Source organism: Amphiprion ocellaris, chromosome 7 (assembly GCF_022539595.1).
Source record: "Amphiprion ocellaris isolate individual 3 ecotype Okinawa chromosome 7, ASM2253959v1, whole genome shotgun sequence".
In the NCBI taxonomy this organism is placed as follows: domain Eukaryota; kingdom Metazoa; phylum Chordata; class Actinopteri; family Pomacentridae; genus Amphiprion; species Amphiprion ocellaris.
In genome coordinates this window covers 13,750,964-13,774,896 of record NC_072772.1, presented here as the reverse complement: position 1 = coordinate 13,774,896, position 23,933 = coordinate 13,750,964, and the positions used below count along the sequence as shown (strand labels likewise).

Sequence of the window (23,933 nt, the reverse complement as noted above, 5' to 3'; positions counted from 1 at the left end):
CGTGAGTTCTGCACATGACGTCATAGATAATGGTTGTCAGTTTCCTTTATCAGTCTATTGACTGTTAATTTGCTTTATCACTTAGGCTACAGTTTTAGACGGTGCTAAGACGGCTCCCTTAAAAACAAATTCTATTTTCTTTGTTAAAAATATATACGTATATCAAATATTAATATATATGTACGCAAGAAGTATGCTTAAGTGAGCAAATTTGGAAGGTAAATAAATCAACAATGCAGTTTTGTTATTATAAATACAACTGTACAGTTTATAAATAATCTTTCCCAAATTCATTTAGGTTATTTATGCATACAAATAAATAATTTCTTAATGTTGCTTTTACTTTAACCTGCAACCTAGCTGTTAGATAACACATAGAAATTATTTCATTTCTATAATGGTTTGATTATTGCCAATTAACTGTTGGTGGGCTTATGACAAAAGTTAGAACTTTACTATAGCTTTTTTGGTCACTATTATTTTAATTCCTTATATAAAAATTATGTCAAATCACCAATGTCAAGGGTTGCTAAGTGAGGAATTAAAGTCCTAGTCTTAGACTTTTATATATCACAAAAATGTATTTGTTAATGTTTGTTCAAACTAATGGACAATCCTCCATATCACTCTCATGTAAACAGCGCAAACAAGTTTATATGTATATTCTAATTTTAAATTAGACTTATTTTGTTTTGTCAAAATATGACATCACCCTAAAAAACCCTTTCCTTGGTTTACTTCTAACAGTAGAATGATTTCCATGCTATTTAACGATTAGCAAGGACACTATCATCCAAGAAAAGACCTGAATAAATAAATGAATCCTACTCTAGTTTACCATTAAACTGAAATCGCCAGATTTTATCAAGGAACCAAATATTCCATTGCTTGTACAGTTGTTTGGCAATTTGCACCGTTAAAGGACAGTATTGTGATTATGATCATGTTGTGTCATAGCATGTGAGTACTGCCTGTGTCTGTCTATTTAAGAAAACTAGGACATTTTACATTAGAAACAGGTTAATTTGGCCATCAGCTCAGGACTGTCCAGCTGGTCCAAAGATAAAGTTCATGAGACCACACGATTAAATGAATAAGGTCGAAAAAAATATTGCAAAAATATGTTTGAGGATCAAGGTTCATTCTTGACCTCAGAAAAAAGCCTGTAATTCTAAACCCAAAACTTTTGTCAGCTATTGAAAGAGACTGTGAGATATAGTCAAAAACTACTGACAATTCATGTAAATGGACTTCGACTTTTGTGTAGTTTATTTAAAATAAATAAATAAAATAATATGTACACTACGCTTCGAAAGTTTGGGGTCATTTAGAAATGCCCTTATTTTTTGAAAGAAAAGCATTTTTTTTTCAATAAAGACATTAAACTAATCAGAAATACACTGCAGACATTGTTGATGTGGTAAATGACTATTCTAGTAGGAAATGGCTGGGTTTTAATGGAATATCTACATAGGGGTACAGAGGAACATTTCCAGCAACCATCACTCCTGTGTTCTAATGCTACATTGTGTTAGCTAATGGTGTTGAAAGGCTAACTGATGATTAGAAAACCCTTGTGCAATTATGTTAGCACATGAATAAAAGTGTGAGTTTTCGTGGAAAACATGAAATTGCCTGGGTGACCCCAAACTTTTGAATGGTAGCGTACATTTTTCATTCTTTTTATGTTCTTAAAACGGGATAATTTTGTGTGTTTAAACCATTAAAATGGTTAATGATTCAGTCTTGTGAAGAGAAATGTTTCTTTTGTTGAGTTCCTTAAAAATGAATCTATTGGATGTCCACATTAAAGGCTAATGAGTGGTCACAAGCCTGGAGCCACTGGGTACAGATGTTGCTATAGACAATAATAGCATTCTGACATGTATAGTTAGATAAGGTTCTAATGGAAAGATATGCCTTTGTATCCTCAGTATTTTAAATCTATATTCTTCTGGTTTCATTTTATTTGTCTATTATTACATTAAGTAAAACTAAAGGGACAGTCCGTAATAGATTCTAAATTCTATAGAAACATGTCGGATTGGAGCCTGGATTATCACCAAGGCCAAGCAGACAACTACATCGGGGCCCCCAGGAGCCCAAAAGTCAAAGCTTCTTTGCATGACAAGCATGTCATAACTTTTGTAATATGGGAAAATACTTTATAGGAAATAACCCGCCGATCAAAGACTTCAAGTGGATTCTTCTTCATGACAATGCCTCGTTTCAAGGCTTTCATTAAATCAGCTAATACAATTCTTACATGATGCATGTTCTTGATCAGTTTTAAAGGCATAGACAATGTAGAGCCAGATAGCATTCTGGACTATAATATCCGGAGAGCACAGTGAGTGCTCAGTGGCATTTTTTTTTTCTTTTGCACAGCCTTGATCCTAGCACAATAATCTGGCCATATTCTTTTATCAAAGTTCAATATGCACATGCAACAACCTTTTCAAAAATGTATCAACCCCATATGCCAGACTCTTCACTAGCTCTCTTATAAAGCAAAATGAGAAATGCAACATTCAGAGTAATTGGCATTAGTTCAAGGATTCTTTTCCTATTATCTAAATCTCACTAAAGTGAATCAAAAAGAGCAGCAGTACGTCATTCCAGGCAACAGAAAAGAAACATCTGCAATCTGTCCTGGTAAATGGATCAATGCAGGCAGACTTAAATACAATATAGCTGATGAAAGACAAATACTTAAAAGAAATTCCCCACTTTAATTGGCATTTCATACCATCCAAAACAAAGAAAACATTTTTTTTTTTTTTAAAGGAGGAAACTGTACATTGGTAGACAAATCCCAAAACCATATCAAATATGACTAACTGTAATGCATTTTTGTTTTGAGCATAGCTTAGAACATTGATTAATTTAACCGTTCTCAATTGTACCTTAAAGTGAAAACCAACTCCCGGACTCCTTGTGAAAATGATGAAAGTGAACATTGTGAACAAGGCATTTTGTTAAAGCATAGAATACAAGCTTCAAACTTTCAAATCATCCCATTATCAAACAAACAGTATTTTGATGTGTATTCAACACAGTACAGGTTACAAAATCTCTTAAAATTCTTTGGGAATGTTTCAGGTAAACTCTCCCATTCCTGATGAAGGCATTATTGCATGCCATGCAGAAAAAAACAAAACAAAACTACAATCTAACAACAAAATGACCAAAAGAACATAATGACAGAGACCTTCCCTTCACACAAGTCATGAGAGTGAATGGAAGTTGTAGTATTTAGGAAAAAAATGCAATCACATCCCTAAAAACATTGTTGTCATAAGAAAATAGTAGATAAAAATATTCTCTGCATTTTACAACAAAGGAGGTACAGGGAGCATTGGCAAATGAGTTCAGAGGTATCGCTTCTACTCTGCTTCTTTTTCCTCTTCGCCATTCGGCTGTTCCTCTTCACCGTCTGGCTGTTCCTCTGTGCCGTTCGCCTGTTCCTCTGCAGCTGTGGTCTGAAGATGGAGAAGACAGCATTCAGCATTTTGTTCTCTTTGCCACAATGCAAATCCTTCGCAGCATTGGTGAAGAGAAAAAAAAAAAAAAAAACGCAACTTTTCATACCTCCTCAGCTTTGGCCTCCCCGTTTTCTGCTGGAGCCTCTTCTGTCTCTGCCTGAGGTTCTTCTTTCTTCTCCTCTGGCTTAGCCTTTGCTGGTTTTTTCACATCTTTCTTGGCAGGTGCCTAACATGTGAGCAACAAATCAAGCAATAAGTCAAATACATGCAACAGAAAATAAAACATGTATTCTAAATGCATGCAGTGAAATTTTGCACTAGGGAGATTTCTCTTTTTACCTTTTTCTTTTCTGGCTTTTCTGGCTTTTCCTCTGTCTCTTTCTGTAACACACACCACACAATTATGAGCCATGTCACAGAAACAACAACAAAAAAAATGCATAGTTAAAGTAGAATAGACACAAATTCATTAAAATGCAAGGGGCTTTGGTAGATTTTGCAGAACTTACCAATTTTAATAATCTTGCAGATTTTCTCCTTGGCTAAAGAAAAACATGGAATAAGATGTTAGTTCAGTCAATTCCTGATGAATACGGAATCATTAACGTCACAAACATTTCGTAAGGCACTCTTTGCCATAAAATTTGCGATCAAACAAATTACTTACTCCGTGTGGGGGTGATATAATGAGCACATACGGGAAGTAATGAATGCCTCTACACTTGGTTTTCAACACTAGTGCATACCAGAGTGTTAGTTTTACAAGTACCAAAGCTACAGTTAAATGTCAGACTCAAAACTGTACTTCTACCTTGTTTAATCTATTACATATGTGGAATTTAGTTTGTCATACAAAGCAAGAAGCATTGATTATAATAATTAAAAAAAAAGAATTATATTAAACTGTTTATTTTTTAGCTCATCAGAAGTGTCAATTCCATTCTTCTGGTGACATTTGGGATTCTTCAGTTATAGAAACAAACAAAATGTTATTTTAAAAAAAATCTCTGCACACTATAGGGAAGCATGCAAAATTTTACTGTAAATGTATTCTATCCAGGCCTCTTGTGAGCAAAGATGAAAAACTGCAGTGTGAGATTGTTTTGCCTACATTCATGCTACAGACTCAACATTTATTGTTGTGTTGCCAGAATCTGTGCATCACAGTAGAAGTTGTAAACTTGCGCCCCCTAGAGGCTGCGCAGAGCCTCAAACCCAATAAACTGGATGATAATCTGCAAATTAAAGCAACTGAATAGACAGTCATCAATAAAACCTCAGTTTCTCATGTGCATTCATATAACTGGGCTGGAATAAACTATATTAAAGGCCATCTTGTACCAATTAAGACTTTCTCTTTGTCGTGGCAGAAAGTAGAACAAAATGTCCATTTGGGTGTCAGTTGGGCCATTGGCATAAATTTGGATCAGTTTGGATATTTCGACTTGGATACCAACCTCAGCATTTGGGTCTGCATCAGCGCTAGCCTGTAAAGGACAGAGGGAGAAATAAATAATAATATTACGCCAGGAGCAACAACCATTCATGAGTGCGCTAAAGTGGGTGTGTAATGTAAAGGGGGGATGGGCACCTCTCCCTCCCCTTAAGTCACAAAGAAAATTATGCAACCTGTACGTGGGGAGGGGTCCGACGCGTTTCTGAACTGGAAAGGTTTGGCCACTTTCTGCTAATTTTCTCATCACTCATGATCAAACACGTCCTCTTAAGTAAGCGTGGTGCTGCAGCTACTCTGGGAAGAGGGAAAGATTGCCCCACCTCCACATGCGCTCCAAACATCAGTGTCTGTTTATGTCCCCAACGTGACCAAACATGACGATTGTTGCATAAAAAAATGTATCCGCCATTAGCTGCTTCAGTAGCCACGCTGTCTTTTAAGGGTAGGTGAGGTGCCATGGATCAGAAAAGACTGAACACCTTTAGGAGTGACGGTGCGCACAGAGGTCGCAATCTGAGCAGTGCGCACGGCAAGGACACGATGTAACAAGTCCACAAATCCAAATAACTACCTGAGCAGTAAAGCAGGTCAAACCTCCAGCGGCAATTACGCAAAGAAATTTCCTTGATATGGCAACCTGTGCATCGACCACGGTGACACCCCTTTGTTTGATCCTGGTGAAATATCACCAAACGCAGCCAGATGCATATAGACGTATATAGCAGCTGAAATGTAAAGTGGTTGGAATAGAAAACACAATGTGACGCGCAAAACTTGTTCGACGAAAAAGCATGTTGCGCTAAGTAAAAAGGCGCCACTTCCCTGTATCAACAGCACACACACGACAGACCTGAGAGCAGCAAAGGTGGACTCCATACATGCATGCACATGGACACACTTGAGCATTTCTAGCATTACAGCTCATTTACTGTGCGTAAAAACGCATTCTAACACAAAAGGAACAGCGTGTGCATTTGGAAATGTTACACTGACAAAATGTTAAATACGCCATATGTATCACTTTTCACATAATGTACATATTCAACTTACTTTGTTCCTTCCCATCGTTGCTTTGGTAGCACGGATTTTACACAACAGCACAGCCTTTTAGGACAATCAGCGTAATGTGGTTCAGCCTTGCACCTCTGTCTTATACACCTCCAGAGCAGTCTGTAACTTAACATTAACGTCCGAGCAGTACCAGAACTAGCTCAAACCGGATTGGATCCCCCTCTCGATATATTTTATCCCTTATCCTACCAACCCAGCAGGAAGAGTAAACCCCCGCCCCCTGCTCCCAGTGATTGGCTTTCAGGTCGAGGCAGCATATTTTTGAACCATAACATCTTACCTGTGTGGGCAGGACAGTATGCCAATCAGTGAGTCCAGCCAACTCTTACTTTCTGATCAACGGGGTGTGTGCTTGACTTGGTGAATGCCAAACAGTCATGGCGTTGAGTAAAGAATTTATGTGCACAAACATGAAACAACAACAGAGCCAGAGAGCACTGCACTTTCTCCATTTTTTCATTCCAAATCCCTTAAATTCAGTCAACTTTCACAGATAAACCTGCATATACAGTAAAAAAAACACCATTTTTTAACCACAATTTTAATATGTTATCTAATACATGTACTGCCTGGTTTATTGGAGTTTTAACCCAAAGTGTTTTTAAAAATGGCCTGAGTCACTTTGTCAGTCCAGCTGCAATGAGGAGGAGGCTGACTGTACGAGAACAAACATGGCGACCGGCTATGCCTGGTTCTTGGTGCTCGGCTCCGTTTTCCTGTGCAACCTCATGAAAATTCTCCTGCCGAGCATATCATCCTTCGTAAGTTGTGGTTTTTGTTGGCACACATGATGTGCTTTGAAACAGTTTTAGCTACGTGCTGTAAATGTGAGAATGAAATGTGTAGCCTCGGTTGTTTACTAGCTTAGCCGCCTGTGAAGCTAACTTAGTGGGTAATGCTATATGGCTACTTAGCTAGCTCGAAACAACGAAGCTGTTCGGCCGGGGGCGGGGGTTTCTAGAGAACCCGGTCGAGTTATTACACACAACTGGGAAATAATTTGTCCTCCCTCATTGTTTAAAGCTAATGAGCTCTTTGTAACGTCGGGGTGTTGTTTGACTAGCTGTGTTTACGACTTAGCTCTACTGCTAAAGACAACTAACTCTAATGAAGATCTTCACTCGGTGACACTCTAAAGTGATGTAACCTCTTTGTCTAGCAGGAACATTTAGGAAATCTGTGATAGAGCTTCAGTTGTCTACATCACGCTTTCTTTAATAATCTCGTTTCTTTCAAGCTCTCAAAGATGGTGCAGAAAGATGCTGAGCAGGAGAGTGAGATGAGGGCTGAAATCCAGGAGATGAAGAAGGAGCAGTCTTCCATTAGCATGATGGATGAATTTGCTAGATATGCCAGACTGGAGCGCAAAATCAACAAGACAACAGACAAACTGAAAACACACGGTGAGATGTAAAAGAAATTACTGATGTATAGGATAGACAGCTGTACAGGAGCCCCAAAACGAAAGCTCTATACAAAGAAAAATAAAGACTAAATGGAGTCAATATTAGTTTTTCTCAGGTATGCCATAGAGGAACCATTTTTAGGTCCACTTTTACTGTTTTAGCAAAAGATTCTTCTAACAACTTAAAAAAACAACAACAGGTCTTTAAAGAATTACCTCAAATTGCCCTGAAGAATCATTAAAAATAGTTAATTTAAGCACCAAAAATGACAATCCAAAGAACATAGGCAAAATATTTTTATTTCTTGTGGAGCCACCTGGTTCTATTTTGATAACAGGACTCTCTTTAAAGTAGTTTTTAAGCAAAACAGTGAAATGTAAGAATTTGCAGCATTTCTGGGTCTTCTTATTCTTTTTGGCTTCAGGACTGTTTGTCAAACAGAACATGTTACAAGATATCAGCTTATGGTCTGGGAACTTGTAATGGTCTTTTCTCACTGTTTTGTGATGTTTTAGAGATCAAATTTAGTAATTGATAATGAAGACAATCTTCATAACTGCAATAAAACAAAGAACCTTCAAAGGATGTGAAGAACTGTCCCCTATATATGGAGGTGCCTTGAAGAACTATGGAGAGCCATAGGAGAAATATACTGCGAACGACTATAGCTTTGACAGTCAGAGGCACATATTGTATGTTCCACACCTGTGCATGCCCGCTACAGGAGATTCACACATAAAAACCGCCAACCCATAGAAAATGGTTGGAGGTTTTGGATACTTCAGTGTTTGCTGAGAACAGCTGCTGCCTGTAGTTGCCTGTTGCTGTCCTTCATCCCCAGCCTTAGGATTATCTTGTGAACAAATAGGATGTGTTTAAGTACAATTTAAATAAAATCTTGTGTTTCCAACCTATACAGCCCATATTGTATGATATGCGACTTCAACAAATCATTATTTTCTATTCGTTTCAATGGATAACTCCCAAACTGCTGAATCCAGTCTCAGTCATTGTATTCATCAAGGGGAACTGTTTGATGTTGGAAGTATTTTTATAAACTGTCCAAAATGAATTACTACTCCGCATGTACTGGGGTGTATTCATTATATGTATTTTTAAAACATGCTCAGTCTTACTTAAGATCTTACAATGAACACATTGTTGTATGACAGAGTGTAACGCATTTATTGGGAATTTACAAAAAAAGGCTCATAGCCTGTTTTCAGATCACTGCCCACATTACAGATGCTTTCAGTGATTCAAGTAGTGAAGTAAAACAAAATGGCAGTTCAATCTGATTAAAGGCTAATAGCCACTGGGATAGCATTAAAGAAAGCCATATCACCACAAAAAACAGCATATCCACTCTAACAGCTTTGCATTTCTTCTTCTTTGCAGTGAAATCACGGACGGCTCAACAAGCTAAAATGAAATGGGTTGTGAACATCGTCTTTTACATACTTCAGGTAAGTGGAGATTGTAAGCTGAAGCATAAATGCAAGTAAATTTTAATGTAACTATGGAACCATCGATTCATCTGTACCATAAAATGTAAGCATGGACCATCTGTCAGACACAAGACCTCCAGTTAATGACTTAATGCTATTTGAGTAGTTTATTCTAATTATTTTAGATATAAATTAAATTTTTACCATAATGATAAGCTAATTAAGTAGGGATTTCTCATTAACTAATTGTTTCTCTCTGTTATTTTTCAGGCTGCTCTGATGATCTCATTGATATGGAAGTATTACTCTGATCCAGTGACTGTGGTCCCCAGTAGATGGATTGCCCCTGTGGAGCGCCTTGTGGCTTTCCCAACAGGAGTGGCAGGTAATCATTGTCTCTGAATTTATTAGAATTAATTTATAAGCATTACATGCAAAACAACTCATTAATAGAAGCATACTACACATACACATTGTTTATTTATTTATTGATTGATTGATTGATTGATTGACAGAGCTGCTCTCTCCTTTCAGGTGGAGTGGGAATCACATGCTGGTTGGTGGTCTGCAACAAAGTAGTTACATTGGGTCTTAATGCTGTCAGCTAAAGACTCCAGATCGTGATTTTACAAGTTAAAATTGTGGGTTGTCTACTTTTTCCCCTCGACATTTTCTTGATGATGAAAGCTACAGTTTTGTTCCATCATTTTTCTGTCAGCTGATCCCGGGTCAGAATGTAAAAATGCAGTGCATTTTGTTGATTATTCAATTGCAACAGTAATTTATTGTAACTTTTTGTTGAAATGGGTTATTTTTGTTAAGATTAATTTGTTTTAAGATATTTTTGTGTATATTTTGATTGTGTATTATTTCAAAACATACAGGTTTTGAAACGCTGTTATTCCCTTTTAATAAAAGATAACATAAGAAAGCGTTGTATTGATTTTAACTTGCAAACAAGTCAGCTATTTTTGTCAAAGTAAATTAGCATTAAAACAAAGTAGACTACAGGCTATTTTGTGTAGTTTTTAAGGTTCAAAGCATTTGTTCAGAAATTTATGATAATAATGAAAAGTTTGAGAAAATCCTAGTCTGCTGTTATTTTTCTACTTTTTATTCCTTTATCCACTGATTCACTCAAATATTTTCTTGTGTAGCTGCTATAAGGAATAAGTGACCAGTTCAGCGACTTCACTTGAACTGAAGAACTCCTCTTCAGCTTTCTGCTGAGCTGCTGTTAACTCCCACTGAGAGCTGTCTACGCCAGCTCTCTTGGATTTCTCTCCTGATAGATTAAGGTGATGAATCCCACAGCTGAGGATCGCCACCTTCTCCGTGTGGTATATTTGTGTCTGATTTTGGGGTCCGTATCCTTTTTCATTGGGTTCGGCTAAATTCCGAGACTTTTGCAAAATGTAGGCCACTGAGCTTTCATGTTGTGCTTCCTGCTTTTCTTCAAACACCTGCGGGGCTTCTGATGCCTCTTTTTCTTTGGCACAGTCTCCATCATTTTGGTGTTCTGGACTCTCTTCAGAACAGCTACTGTCCTCACTGGTGTCTGAAAGTCCATCCATCCATCCATCCATCCATCCATCCATCCATCCATCCATCCATCCATCCATCATCTATACGCTGCTTAGTCCTCATTAGGGTCACAGGGAGGCTGGAGTCTATCCCAGCTGACGTAGGGGGAAGGCAGAGGACACCCTGGACAGGTTGCCAGTCCATTACAGGACTATATATAGAGACAGACAAGCACTCTCACATTCACACCTATGGACAATTTAGAATTATCAATTAACATCAGCATGTTTTTGGACTGTGGGAGGAAGCCGGAGTAAAATCCACATGTGCACAGGGAGAACATGCAAACTCCATGCAGAAAGATCACACGCCCAGGCCGGGATGCAAACCAGGCAATGGTGCTGACCCACCGAGCCACTGTGCAGCCCATGTCTTAAAGTAAATTTGTACTTTTTTCAACACTGAAAGACTCCAAAACAAAACCCATTCAGTTTGTTCTTTTTGTTTGCAGTATTTGCTGATGCAAATTAGTACCGCTGGAGTTATTTTTTTTCACCAGCATAGCATAGTGCATTGATTAACAATGGTTTGCTATTATAAAGCATCTGAAAAATTTTACCTTCAGTACCCCTTTAGGTGATCTCCAGTTCCTGCTCTCTATCCTGTATTAGAAGAAACAGAAGGTGTTGTCAGTCATTAAGACCTGAGATCAGATCAGACAAGATAGTATGGAACCATTACCATTATAATTTTAACATATTTTAAGGACCGTCCCTGCAAAATTAGAACTTGGTATCAGTGGTAACCACCAAGGACCAGGAAATACACCTTTAAACATTAAGTGCTCTGTATCGGCAGCTCACAAACGGGCAATCTTCTGTGAAAAATACTTATCCAGATGTCTTTACTTCTCCCACAAATGCTCAGTCTGACTTCAATTAGGATGCTCCTAATATTGTTATTATTGGATGCAAATAAAGCTTCCGATACTTAAAACAGAAAAATACATTTGTAATATAATTTTTCTTTATAGTTTCTGCAATACCTGTTTAACTAATGTGCAACTTTCGATTTTCATGTATAATATTCCAATCTTATGTGCATTTATTCATTATCATGTGTTACAACTGGCTCAAATGTGGCAATCTGATTTGAGACACAACACCGGTTTTAATGCAAGCAACAGTTACATTTAATGACTAATGATAAAACAGTACATAGGGACAAACAAAGGAGGGGTATTGCTTGGAAACAGGGAGCCAGAGAGAGCGTAGACAGTGTGAGGAGCTCCTTAAATAGACCCTGCCCATCTTTACTCAGGCATTAATGTTCAAGACGCTCAGGAGCTACACCAAGAGCAAAAATAAACAGAACAGATGCAGGCAAACCAACAAAGGACACAAAGTAAACTGTAAAACCCCTTCCCTTAAGATGACAACCTAACTAGATTGTCAATCTTAGTGACCATTCTTTATGTGGCAGTTTTGGACAATCAGGGCCCAATGCTTGAGTCAGTGGTTACTGTTATGCATTCGAGACAAAAGCACTAGAGAGTTGTGATCTGTAAAAACAGTCACTGGCTGTAAAGTTGAACCAACTTAAGCCTCAAGGTACTGAACAGCCAAAAGCATTGCCAGTGCTTCCTGTTGGACTGTCTTGTATTTTCATTGAGCTGCAGAGAACTTCTTAGGAAAGTAACAGAACAGGTGATATTCCTGTTACATACCACAGAAGCTCCAGTACCACTTGAGTCAGCATGAATGTTACTGAAAGGCTGGAGCTACTGACACTGGGGACTTACAGAGGAACATTTTCACAGTCTGAAAGGCCTTCTTGCAATTTCTTTCCAAACAAAACTCTGATTGGGGCTCAGGAGCACTTACAAAGGGGACACAATGGAAGCAAAGTTACAGCAAAACCCTCTGTAGTTGCCAGCTAAGCGGAGGAAGTGATGCAATTCTTTCTCAGTAGTGAGAACAGGGAAACGGGTGATTGTTGTCACATTAGTATCTACTGGATGCACTTTGCCAAACTGCTTTTCTAGTTTGCTGACAGTGACTTTAGCATCCTCAAATTTTACAAGGATCCAGTTGAAAGATGCTCCTCGCAAACACTTAAACATAGTAGGCAAGGTCTGTATATGGGACTGCCAAGCATCTAGAACTGCTTTTCTAGATTACTGACAGTAGCTTTAGCAAACTCAAATTTTACAAGGACCCAGCTGAAAGGTGCTCCTCGCAAACGGTTTAACATAGTAAACAAGGTCTGTATAGGGGAGTGCCAATCAGCAGTGTAGACCACCATGTCATCAAGGTATGCCTTGACAGATTGCGACTCAAGACATCCTCCACATTAGATATTGGAAGGTAACTAGTGCATTACACATGCCAAATTACATGACAGTATGCTGGACAAACCTGTCTGGGAAAAAAAATGCAGAGATTTCAGTGGCACAGCATATCAGGGGCACCTGCCAATATCCCTTCAGCAAGTTTAATATTGTAACATAGCAAGCAGCTCCAACCCTATTCATGCAATCTTTCAAACGAGGAAATACATCGGGCATGGTTACACTGTTTACATTCCTGAAGTCTGTCAAAAAGCCTGGTGTCCCACCTGGCTTGGGCATCAGCAAACACAGGGAGCAAAGCAGCTGGAACTTAAAAATGCAAGACCATGTTTTTGCAAAACCTCAACCTCTTCCTGCTTTTGAACTCTTTTTGTGGAGTTTACACAGTTGGTGTGCTGCTTGGTAGGGGGAGAATAGCCCACATCAGTGTTGTGGTATAATACAGTGGCTAAGGTAGAAACAGCTGAAAACCATGCATGGTGTTATTAAATCAGCCCAATAATGTTGCTTTTGTTGGTTCTGGAGAGATAAGACAGACTATTTTTTCAGTCAGTTGTGGGTTTTGCAATGGGCATTTAAAACAGAAGCCTCTTCCAAGGTCAAGTCATTGTCTTGAGAGGAGTGTAAAGGCAACACTGATCAAAGCTACAGGCCACACCTCTGTTGACTTGCTTTTGAAAAACATAATCTGTTTCAGTAAGTCCTTTCTCAACCATGTTATGGACCTGCAAACTTACCTTACAGTACAGAACCAGGTATGATAAGGACAAACAGCACTGATTCTCCACACTGAAAGCTCAGTTCAACAGCGTGTTTAATAAAGACAGCTTTCATCTTAGATTGAGAAATAGCCAGTGTCTCTTTTGTACCTCCCAGGAATAGTAAAGGCACACTTTGGAAGGGCTGACATATTCCAATAGGTTCTGACTAGCAAAAGAATCTCCCACACAGTGCTTATGCAAGACTGACCAAACACCAGTGCTGCAGGACTGAAAACAAATGAGTCCTAAACTGTTTATCTGATACCAAAGAGCAGGAGAGGTATGTCCTCATTCCATTCCTCACCACTTCTCTCCAGACAATAGGTTTGCAGCATTGACTTGAGGGTTTGGTGGAAGCACTCTAGTGCCCCCTGGCTTTCTGGATGATTGGCACTATGGATCTGATGGTTCATAGCTAACTCTTTCAAGACCTGAGCAAACACTTTTGGCATTAAATTAGTACTAGATTGCTTTGAACAAGTTTTGGCAAGCCAAAGATGGTGCAGAATTTTGCCAACTCCTTCCCCACCACCTTGACTTTGAGAGGGCAGAGTGGAATTGCGACAGGGAGACAAGTCTCAGAACAAGTCGGGTGATACTGGTCATCAAACTTTGAAAACAGTGCAGAATGAAGTGGTAGTCTGAGGAATCATTGGTTTTAGTTTCCCAACCATTTAACGTATACGACAAGACTGACAATACTTTAAAATATTACTTTTCAAGTCCAGCTAGAACAACTGTTTCAATATCCAGTTGTACTTAATTATCCCCAAGTGACCAGACAAAGCATTGTCATGAGGCATGAGGTAAGCTAATTGTCTGTTTAAACAACAGGAACAGTGGTACAATGGATTTAGCTAAGGAAGAATTGCATGTCTATGCTGCTATAAGCTGCTTCTAACCAACTTGATGTCAAACTCAGGCAAAATGACAGGACCAGACTGGGCAACATCAGTAGACAGTTGCAGGAAAATCAGTAAACTGATTATCTATTTGCAACTTATTAGTTGCACTGGAATTGGCAGACAGGGGCTCTACAGCCAACTCACCAGATGTGAACTCCATAGAAAATCTGTGACATGTTGTCAAGAGGGGAATGGGATGAACCAAACCCAATAATAAAGAAGAGCTGAAGACCGTTCTCAAGGCATCCTGGACATCCATTACCCTCAGCAGTGCTGTTGGCTGATTGCCTCAATGTCACGCCCCACTGCTGCAGTAATTCAAGCAACAGGAGCCCCGACCAAGTACTGACAGAGCATACATAAACACATTTTTCAGAGTTTGGATATTTCTGCAATACAAACCCTTTTTAAATTGATCTCTGTAGATCTTGTGAAATATTCTAACATTTTGAGAATGATTTTGAAGAGGTTTCATGAGCTGTAAGCCGTTGTCATCAAAATTAAAACAAATGAAGGCTTGAAATATTTCAGTTTATATGTAATGAGTCTAGAATATATATAATGTTCTGTTCAAGCAATGTCTGATGAAAAATATTGAACATTTTCCAAAATCTTTATTTTCATGTATTATATGAGATGCACTTGTATTGTGTCTCAGGGTATGTTGTGCACACAATGAGTTGATAATGATAGCTATGTGACCCAAACAGCCTGTGAGATGCTGTCCTCTGAATCTTGGAAGTACTGCAGTGCCACCGTGTGGCAATGGTGGATGCTTCAGCAGTTTGTTCTCAGTCCTGGCCTCTTGCAGCAGCTGCTCCAGATCCCACACCTGGGTCTTCAGCTCCCCAATGGAGTTCAAGCTGGCAGACTGGATCTTTGGCTTTGAAACCTGCAGGGGCTTGACTGGAGGCAACTTCAGGATTTGATGATCTGAAATGCAGTTCCTCTTATGGGCTCCTCAGGTTTTCTTGTCTATCTAATCTACATTATAAACATATATTAAACTATATATATTTTTACAATGCTTTCTTCCCCTTCCAGATTGCTGGAAGGACATCTGGGATCTTGCCTGTAAATGAGCTAGCTTTGTCTTCGCAGTCAGATGAATACTGTAGATTCTTGGAGCCACAGCTGAGTCTGGAGGATGTGGACCACCTGGAGGTGTGAATGCTGCAGCTCACAGCATTATCGTCACCCTCCATTAGATCAAGAGCCTACCGCCTCACACACTTGGCAGCAGTAAGATGGGAAAATATGCATGATAAAGTAACAGTATTAAAATGATAAGAAATGAAAAAAATAAAGCATGAACAATATATCTGTGTCAGTGACATTTAAATTTAGTTTTCAGAATACTCAGTGAATTTTGTGAATCAATCTTTGTAGGCCTAATGTAGGGCATCTGATAACTTCCAGGTATAAAAACAGCACTGACACTGAAAAATTGGTTGCTTGTGTAGTTGGTTTTGTATGGTAAAGTGTGTATTCAGGTTCATACAGGTAAACGGAGTAATCTATACTGGAATGGCCCCAAAGGGTGTTTAAAAAGGGGAAGGTTTATGTTCTTCCTTTTCCTTTTGACAGCAATATTTTAAAAATAGTTTTATAGTTAAGTTATACCCAATAAGCATTTATAAGAAGCTATATGTGCAGATTTCCGAAAATAAATCAAATCATTATCAGCAAACTTCACCTTTTTCTTGTTAAATGGGCACCTTGGAACCTGTGTAATGATTTTCAATTTGGTTGACTGCAGCTTCTTTTATTTTTCTTAAATAAAAAAAACAAAAGCATAACAATATCCTTTTCGGGTATATAATGGTAGATTTCAAGAAATAAAAAAAAAATGTAGAAAATAAAACTAGTATAAAATTTGTCAGTTCTTCCAATTTCACAGAGAAAATAGAAATATAGTGATTTTAACATACAAGAAAACGCTTGAAAATCTGTTTAAATTACAAATAAATATTGTAAAATACTTCCACCATCACACTCCTGCTATATCTCGCCTTTTACCCCAAGCAATAATTATAACAATAATAATAATTGCACTTTAAAGTAGGCTACCATCAATCTATCATCTATTTTGAGTCATTGATTTGATGAAAATAAAACATTAGATCAAATTCTGGAATTACCATCACATGGTATTAGGGTTATTTCCAGCTGAAAAAGCAGAAATATGTTAAATTTAGCTTCATTGGTGTTATTACTGCTACATCAGAGCTGCAACTAATGATTTTTTTCCATTGTCAAGTAATCTGTACTTTCTGGATTAATTGATCAGTTGTTTGGTCCATTTAATGTCATAAAATGGTGAAGAATGTTGATCAGTGTTTCCGACAGCCTACAACGATGTCCTCAGATGTCTTATTTTGCACAAAATCCAAAGAAAATCAGTCAGGAATTTAAAATAAAAAATAATAAAAATATAAATATCCCCATTAAGAAGCTGGAAAAAGAGATTTTACACTTTTTTGAAACACAAAACATAAATCCTGACCAGTGGCAATGATAAAGCTGCATGCTAAACTACAATAAGATGCAGCAGAAAAGATCTACTGAAGAATAAAATTAGGAAATTGAAAGTGTTCCAGTTTACCACTGCAGGCTTAAACATCCTTTAACTTTAGTTTCTAAAGTCAGTTTTAGATCACACTACTGACCATTAAGAGAACTGTGGAATAATCCCAAGTCGAATACCAATTTTATTTCAAGGGTGTTTCATGGCAGTTTTATTTTAGTGTGAAACACCTTCATGACAGTGAGAGAGAATGAGAGAAAATAAAGTTACACGGCGAACGGAGTCCATTGTATTCTTGTCCGTCTCCGATCTGCTATTATTTCTTCTACAGAACTTGTGCGTTGAGGAACTCTTTCCTCTAAGTGCAACATTTCCTTTGGTGAGGTGAACTGCTGCTGCTGAAGCATACTGGTCTCTGCAGAGGTGTCCTCCATTGGTTGCTCCAGGGACTCCTCATTTGGCACAGTGGTGACCTCTTTGACATCAGATGACTCCCTTGGTGCCACTGGGACTACATCACGTTGCACTGAGGAAAACTGTTTTTTAAAAAATCTTTTAATCCTCATTCCAAGTGAAAGTTTGCCAGTCTTTGTGGAGGTCCCATATATCCGTATTTCCCTCATGTTGACTACTAATTCGCAGAACATTTCAGTTGCCTGCTCAACCATAGCGTCAACTCTATGCTTAGGAGAGACATGCTGCTCAATTGTGATCTCAGGTCTGATCTTTGAAGCAATCAAGGTTGAATTTACTCTCTCTGTGATGTCTTTGACAATCAACCTTGTCAAACAAACCATGCTCTCAGAGTCGACTGCCATGGTTGTGTCCAGAACTTCGACAAAAATTTGACGAAGTCCATCTCCTAGGCATCTGAATACGGCCTCCTCAGTGATTAGGGTTTTGTAGTTCATCTTATCAAGTGTTGCCTTGATTGATTTAGCGATGAGTACTGTTATGTCCAGTAGCAGCTGTTTTAGCATAGGTCTGGTGGCATCATCAAGTCTGCCTAAAATGAGAGACGACCACTGTTCGAAATTAATCCCATCAAAAAATGTTTCAATTACTGGGCGGACCAAGTCCATGGTGATCATCAGATTGGTCTCTGCAGCTGTGTCCTCCATTGGTTGCTCCAGAGACTCTTCATTTGGTCCAGTGGTGACCTCTTGACCATCCAATGACACAGCTGGTGCTACTGGGACAACATCATGCGGCACTGAGGAAAACCGTTTTCTAAAGAAATGACTTATCCTCGTTTTGAGTGAGAGTTTGCCTTTTGATTTTGGCAGAAATCCATCAGTTAGCGGCAGGACTGCGTCCATGTTGACTCCAGTGAGTTTTTCCTCGCTATATGTTCAGATGAAACTTTAATGTTCAGGTTTGACCTTTGGTTGACTTAGTTCTTAGCTCTCATGGGACTGTAGGTTTAATGAAGAGTGAGCTTGTGAAATGCCTTATGTGAATTATTGGGTTCTGGAACTCACAGTGGTTATGTGTGACATCACACACATCAACATGAACGTGCTCCATAAGCCCCGCCCCTTGCTGTAGTCCGTCAAGCATTCCATACATCCGGGTTACTCCATCCCTCACCGTGGTTAAAAATTAAACCAGACGCCAGACAATAATGCTGGAAATGAAACGTTTTCATTCTCTAATTTGTCATGATTAAAGCTATATATGAGGCCGTTTACTGCACGTTTCGTAGTGGTGACAGCAGCTACTGGGAACACCTGGATTTACGTGGAAAGCATTTTGTGACAGGTATGGTGCTACTTTGACTAAAGTTTCACAGTCAGTCGTTGATCCTGACATTATTTTACCTTTATATTGACATATGATGTTTTAATATAACTGCAGTGTTACCAGGTGGTGTGCCACATTTTAGCAGACTGTGTAGGTTTTCTGAGTCATGTTTTCTATAGGCCTTCCATTTAACAGTCTCTTAGTCTCATCGCTGACATTTAGCCAAACTAATTTTGCTTTTGATCTCGTCAAATGTCAATAATGATTGTCATAAACTATTTAAATAGAACTGATATACACACGTGGACAAAATTGTTGGTACCCCTCGATTAATGAGAGAAAAACCCACAATGGTCACAGAAATAATTTGAATCTGAAAAAAGTAATAATAAATAAAAATTCTATGAAAATTAACCGATGAAAATCAGACATTGCTTTTGAACCGTGGTTTAACAGAATTATTATAAAAAATAAACTCATGAAACAGGCCTGGACAAAAATGATGGTGCCCCTAATTTAATATTTTGTTGCACAACCTTTTGAGGCAATCACTGCAATCAAAGGATTTCTGTAACTGTCAGTGAGACTTCTGCACCTCTCAGCAGGTATTCTGGTCCACTCCTCATGAACAGACTGCTCCAGTTGTCTCAGGTTTGAAGGGTACCTTCTCCAGACGGCAGGTTTCAGCTCCTTCCACAGAGTTCAGTAGGATTTAGATCAGGACTCATAGAAGGCCACTTCAGAATAGTCCAATGTTTTCCTCTTAGCCATTCTTGGCTGTTTTTAGCTGTGTGTTTTAGGTCATTATCCTGTTGCAAGACCCATGACCTGCGACTGAGACCAAGCTTTCGGACACTGGGCAGCACATTTCTCTCTAGAATACCTTGATAGTCATGAGATTTCATTGTACCCTGCACAGATTCAAGACACCCTGTGCCAGATGCAGCAAAGCAGCCCCAGAACATAACAGAGCCTCCTCCATGTTTCACAGTAGGGACAGTGTTCTTTTCTTCATATGCTTCATTTTTGCGTCTGTGAACATAGAGCTGATGTGCCTTGCCAAAAAGTTCCAGTTTTGTCTGGTCTGTCCATAGGACATTCTCCCAGAAGTTTTGTGGCTTGTCAACATGCAGTTTGGCAAATTCCAGTCTGGCTTTTTTATGATTTGTTTTCAACAATGGTGTCCTCCTTGGTCGTCTCCCATGAAGTCCACTTTGGCTCAAACAACGACGGATGGTGTGATCTGACACTGATGTACCTTGACCTTGGAGTTCACCTTTAGTGGTTGTTCTGGGCTCTTTTGTTACCATTCATATTATCCGTCTGTTCCATTTGTCATCAATTTTCCTCCTGCAGCCACATCCATGGAGGTTGGCTACAGTCCCATGGATCTTAAATTTCTGAATAACATGTGCAACTGTAGTCACAGGAACATCAAGCTGCTTGGAGATGGTCTTATAGCCTTTACCTTTAACATGCTTGTATATAATTTTCTTTCTAATCTCCTGAGACAACTCTCTCCTTCACTTCCTCTGGTCCATGTTTAGTGTGGTACACACCATGTCACCAAACAGCACAGTGACTACTTGTAACCCTATAAACAGGCCGACTGACTGATTACAAGTTTGTAGACACCTGTGATGCTAATTAGAGGACACACCTTGATAGAACATGTCCCTATGGTCACATTATTTTCAGTCTTTTCTAGGGGTACCATCATTTTTGTCCAGGCCTGTTTCATGATTTTATTTTTTTTAAATAATTCTGTTGAACCATTGTTCAAAAGCAATGTCTGATTTTCATTGGTTAATTTTCATAGAATTTTTTATTTATTATTACTTTTGTCAGATTCAAATTATTTCTGTGACCATTGTGGGTTTTTCTTTCATTAACCGAGGGGTACCAACAATTTTGTCCATGTGTGTATAGTGCACCCTCTTAGAAATATGCTACACTATCTGTATGTTTACCACAATGAAGTTAGACAGGGTCATAATGTCGGCTAGAAACTCCAGATAATGAATTTTCATGTTGAAAATGTGGGTTTTTCAGCTTTTCCCTGTACATTTTCTTGATAATAAAACGCTACAGTCGTGGTTTTATCATGTTTCTGTCAGCTGATCCCAGGTCAGATTGTACCTTTGTGTTGAAATGTGCTATTTTTGTTTAGATGATTTTGTTGTAAGATAATTGTTATGATATTTTGTTTGTGTGTTATTTCAGAACCTAGTTTTGAAATGCTATAATTTCTTTTAAATAAAAAAATAACATAATTAAAACATGTATTTTTATAAAATTGCAAATTGGGAATTATACAACAAAAACAAGTCAGGTATTTTGTCGAAATAAAAAAGTATTAGAGCAAAGTAGATAAACCACAATGGATTTTGTATAGTGATTAGGTTAAAAAGTATTCATTCAGAGATATCTCTGAATAATGGAATGTTTGAGAGAATCACAGTTTTATTTTATTCCTTCATTTTTTTTTTTACACTTTATGCTCTGGTTCACTCAAAGATTTTCTAGTGTAGCTGCTATGAGGAATAAGTAACCAGTTCAGTGACTTCACTTGAACTATCCTCTTCAGCTTTCTGCTGAGCTGCTGTTAACTCCCACTGAGAGCTGTCTACACCAGCTGTCTTGGACTTCTCTCCTGATAGATGAAGGTCATGAATCCCACTGCTGAGGATCTCCACCTTCTCTGTGCTCTTGGTGCTCTCATAGGAGGTCATGTCCACGCCACTGCTCACAGGTCTTCCATTGTGCAGGTCCTCAGTAGACTGTTTAAAGATGTACTTGCGTCTGATTTTGGGGTGTTTATAGTGTTTTCTCTCAGGTTTAGTTGAATTCAGAGACTCTTCCAAAATGTAGGCCACTGAGCTTTCATGTCGTGCTTCCTGCTTTTCTTCAAACACCTGCGGGGCTTTTGATGCCTCCTTTTCTTTGGCACAGTCTCCATGATTCTGGTGTTCTGGACTCTCTTCTGAACCGTTGCTATCCTCACGGGTGTCTGAAAGTAAATTATTATTATTTTAAATACTGAAATACTCCACAACAAGACATGCTTGCTTTGTTATTTTTCCTTGCAGGATTTGCTGTGGTGGATTAGTACCACTGTAGTATTTTTTACTTACCATCAAAGTGTACGTGCCTTGATTTGCCGGGTGTTTCTGTTGCATGGCATCTGAAAAATGGACCTGCATGTACCACAGTATCCTTTTGGTGATTCTCTTCTGTGACTTTTGCAGAAACTCTTCTTTCAGGATTTTCTATAACCAAAGACTCTGTCTGCACTGGAGTGGAACAACCCTGAAATGGTACAAAAATGTTATCAGTATTGGCACCAAAGTTGAATTTATTTCAATGATAAAACTAATTGAGAAATGTCTTCAGATGTGTTCTTGTCCCAACATTCAGCATAAATCAACAAAGTGAATAGGCAAAGGAGTAAAACGTAGTGTAAAATCTGTGAGAATGCACACAATACATACAGTACTTGAACTATCCATGCATTCAACTGAGCTCTCCTGCTGTTCCAGCCTTTCCTCAGTGTCAGAATATTCAATCTCCAGAAGTCTTCCAACATCAGAAGGAATAAAGACTAAACCATCTGTTTGAACCATCTTGTTTTTCCAGCCTAGAAATCAGAAATAAGTTTCAAGACAGACAATAATAATATTTTAAAGTAGAATGTTATCTTCTATACCTTTTTTGAATGGTCCTTTTAAGAATCTCTGGGAGTAAATGTTATGTTTCTCCAGTTCCTTCTCTCTATCCTGCATTAGAACAGAGGGTTTAACAATCACTTAATACGGATATTTCTTAATATTAATGAGGTAGTTAGTTTGAAAACATTGCAATCATAATTTTAACATATTGTAAAGGCTATGTCTGCAAGATTAGAACTTAATGTCATAGGTAATCACCAAGGAACATGAATTACACCATCAAACATGAAGCGCTCCCTATCAGCGGCTCACTAACGGACAGTCATCTGTAGAAAATACTGATCCAGACAACTTCACTTCTCCACCCATAAATGCTCAGTCTGACTTGAATTAAGATGTTCCGAATATTCTTATTGGATTCAACTGAAACATCAGACACTTAAACCTGCACAATAACCTCAACACTGGTTCCAGAATTATGTGCCTCATGTCAGTTTATATATATTATTAATTCATCTTAATAGTCTGTGTAAATGCTTGTAAATTTAGAATTACAACGTGAAAGACCCTTCAAACTCTTTTGAACTTACCTGATTTATTTTGCTTAGCTGATATATTTGCTCTTGCAGATGGCAGGTCAGCTTTCTTTCCTCAGCGATCTCTCTCTTTTCAGCAAATATTTGGCGTTTGAATGAAGCTTGGCACAGCTCAAAATTCTTCTGCAAGTACTGGAATACAATGGAAAGTGAAAATGAAGGTATAGAATGCTAAAAAATGTATTAATTTTATAATGTCTACTCTCATCCTGCTATCATCCTGCTGCCCTGTCCCTTCATACCAGTATCCTCTTGTCCTTCATCTCCAGCTGTGCAGTGACCTCAGCCAGCCTCAGGGTGAGATCCTCCCTCTGCAGCAGGCTGTGGTTCTGGCTGAGCAGCTGCAGATGCTGGAGGGAGGCTTTTGTGTTCAGTAACCTGTTCTCTGTGGCCTGTAGCTGCCTTGCCAGGTTATCACGACTGTTGCGGGCCTCGCTGAGGAGCCTCTGAAGACCTCGGACCTCATTGTTGTGCCTTTTTAAAATCTGTGGACAGGTGTAACCAATATCACGTGAGGAGTAATTGTGAATTTAAAAAAATAACCAGCAGTAGTTTGTCTGGGAGTGTACTGTGCACACAACGATTCGACAATGACAGGATTCTGAGCCAACCAACCTGTGAGATGCTGTCCTCTGAATCTTGGAAGTACTGCAGTGCCACCGTGTGGCGATGCTGGAGCCTCTTCAGCAGTTTGTTCTCAGTCCTGGCCTCTTTCAGCTGCTGCTCGACATCCCACACCTGGTTCTTCAGCTCCCTGATGGAGATCAAGCTGTCAGGCTGAAGCTTTGGCTTTAAACCCTGCAGGGGCTTGATTGGAGGCAACTTCAACATTGGATGATTCTGGTTCTGCTTGTGGGCCTCTCTGGCTTTCTTATCTACAGAGAAGGAAAAAGTAAATCAGTTTACTCATCACAGTGCAACATGGAAAATGTTTACATTATTAACACGTCATTATATTTAAAATGCCTTTTTCTCTACATCTCTCTGTAGATT

General features: G+C 38.7%; 4 protein-coding genes across 4 annotated transcripts; 1 reads left to right on the top strand and 3 right to left on the bottom strand.

Moving 5' to 3' along the window:
• Positions 1–2,712: 2,712 nt before the first annotated feature.
• Positions 2,713–6,163, bottom strand: hmgn1a (high mobility group nucleosome binding domain 1a). The gene is made up of 6 exons (XM_023299568.3): positions 5,992–6,163; positions 4,943–4,972; positions 3,995–4,027; positions 3,825–3,866; positions 3,592–3,711; positions 2,713–3,482 (listed from the first exon to the last, which is right to left on the bottom strand). Exons 1-6 carry the CDS (start codon positions 6,004–6,006, stop codon positions 3,387–3,389), a joined length of 336 nt encoding a protein of 111 aa, XP_023155336.1. The 5' UTR covers positions 6,007–6,163; the 3' UTR covers positions 2,713–3,386.
• A 460-nt stretch (positions 6,164–6,623) lies between these two features.
• get1 (guided entry of tail-anchored proteins factor 1) lies at positions 6,624–9,797 on the top strand. The gene is made up of 5 exons (XM_023299555.3): positions 6,624–6,773; positions 7,250–7,415; positions 8,817–8,884; positions 9,137–9,251; positions 9,401–9,797. The coding sequence occupies exons 1-5, from the start codon at positions 6,684–6,686 to the stop codon at positions 9,472–9,474; spliced, it is 513 nt and encodes a 170-aa protein (XP_023155323.1). The 5' UTR covers positions 6,624–6,683; the 3' UTR covers positions 9,475–9,797.
• Positions 9,798–21,161: 11,364 nt separating this feature from the next.
• LOC129349362 (uncharacterized) lies at positions 21,162–22,292 on the bottom strand. The gene is made up of 3 exons (XM_055012469.1): positions 22,168–22,292; positions 21,811–21,985; positions 21,162–21,686 (listed from the first exon to the last, which is right to left on the bottom strand). Exons 1-3 carry the CDS (start codon positions 22,183–22,185, stop codon positions 21,211–21,213), a joined length of 669 nt encoding a protein of 222 aa, XP_054868444.1. The 5' UTR covers positions 22,186–22,292; the 3' UTR covers positions 21,162–21,210.
• A 16-nt stretch (positions 22,293–22,308) lies between these two features.
• On the bottom strand, positions 22,309–23,771 carry LOC111588929 (lebercilin-like protein). The gene is made up of 4 exons (XM_055012290.1): positions 23,556–23,771; positions 23,183–23,425; positions 22,935–23,072; positions 22,309–22,452 (listed from the first exon to the last, which is right to left on the bottom strand). Exons 1-4 carry the CDS (start codon positions 23,769–23,771, stop codon positions 22,357–22,359), a joined length of 693 nt encoding a protein of 230 aa, XP_054868265.1. The 3' UTR covers positions 22,309–22,356.
• Positions 23,772–23,933: the final 162 nt, after the last annotated feature.

What these genes read in the sequence shown, in the direction of transcription:
- LOC111588929 (XM_055012290.1), bottom strand. Translation starts at nt 23,771, where the DNA reads ATGTTGAAGTTGCCTCCAATCAAGCCCCTGCAGGGTTTAAAGCCAAAG. An exon ending in CAGAGGACAGCATCTCACAG is followed by an intron (nt 23,426 to 23,555) that starts GTTGGTTGGCTC and finishes ACCTGTCCACAG; the next exon opens with ATTTTAAAAAGGCACAACAA. An exon ending in AGCTAAGCAAAATAAATCAG is followed by an intron (nt 22,453 to 22,934) that starts GTAAGTTCAAAA and finishes GTTCTAATGCAG; the next exon opens with GATAGAGAGAAGGAACTGGA.
- LOC129349362 (XM_055012469.1), bottom strand. An exon ending in AAGGCACGTACACTTTGATG is followed by an intron (nt 21,687 to 21,810) that starts GTAAGTAAAAAA and finishes ATTTACTTTCAG; the next exon opens with ACACCCGTGAGGATAGCAAC.
- get1 (XM_023299555.3), top strand. Translation starts at nt 6,684, where the DNA reads ATGGCGACCGGCTATGCCTGGTTCTTGGTGCTCGGCTCCGTTTTCCTG. An exon ending in TGCCGAGCATATCATCCTTC is followed by an intron (nt 6,774 to 7,249) that starts GTAAGTTGTGGT and finishes GTTTCTTTCAAG; the next exon opens with CTCTCAAAGATGGTGCAGAA. An exon ending in TCGTCTTTTACATACTTCAG is followed by an intron (nt 8,885 to 9,136) that starts GTAAGTGGAGAT and finishes GTTATTTTTCAG; the next exon opens with GCTGCTCTGATGATCTCATT.
- hmgn1a (XM_023299568.3), bottom strand. An exon ending in CTGCAAGATTATTAAAATTG is followed by an intron (nt 3,867 to 3,994) that starts GTAAGTTCTGCA and finishes TGTGTGTTACAG; the next exon opens with AAAGAGACAGAGGAAAAGCC. An exon ending in GGGAGGCCAAAGCTGAGGAG is followed by an intron (nt 3,483 to 3,591) that starts GTATGAAAAGTT and finishes CTCCATCTTCAG; the next exon opens with ACCACAGCTGCAGAGGAACA.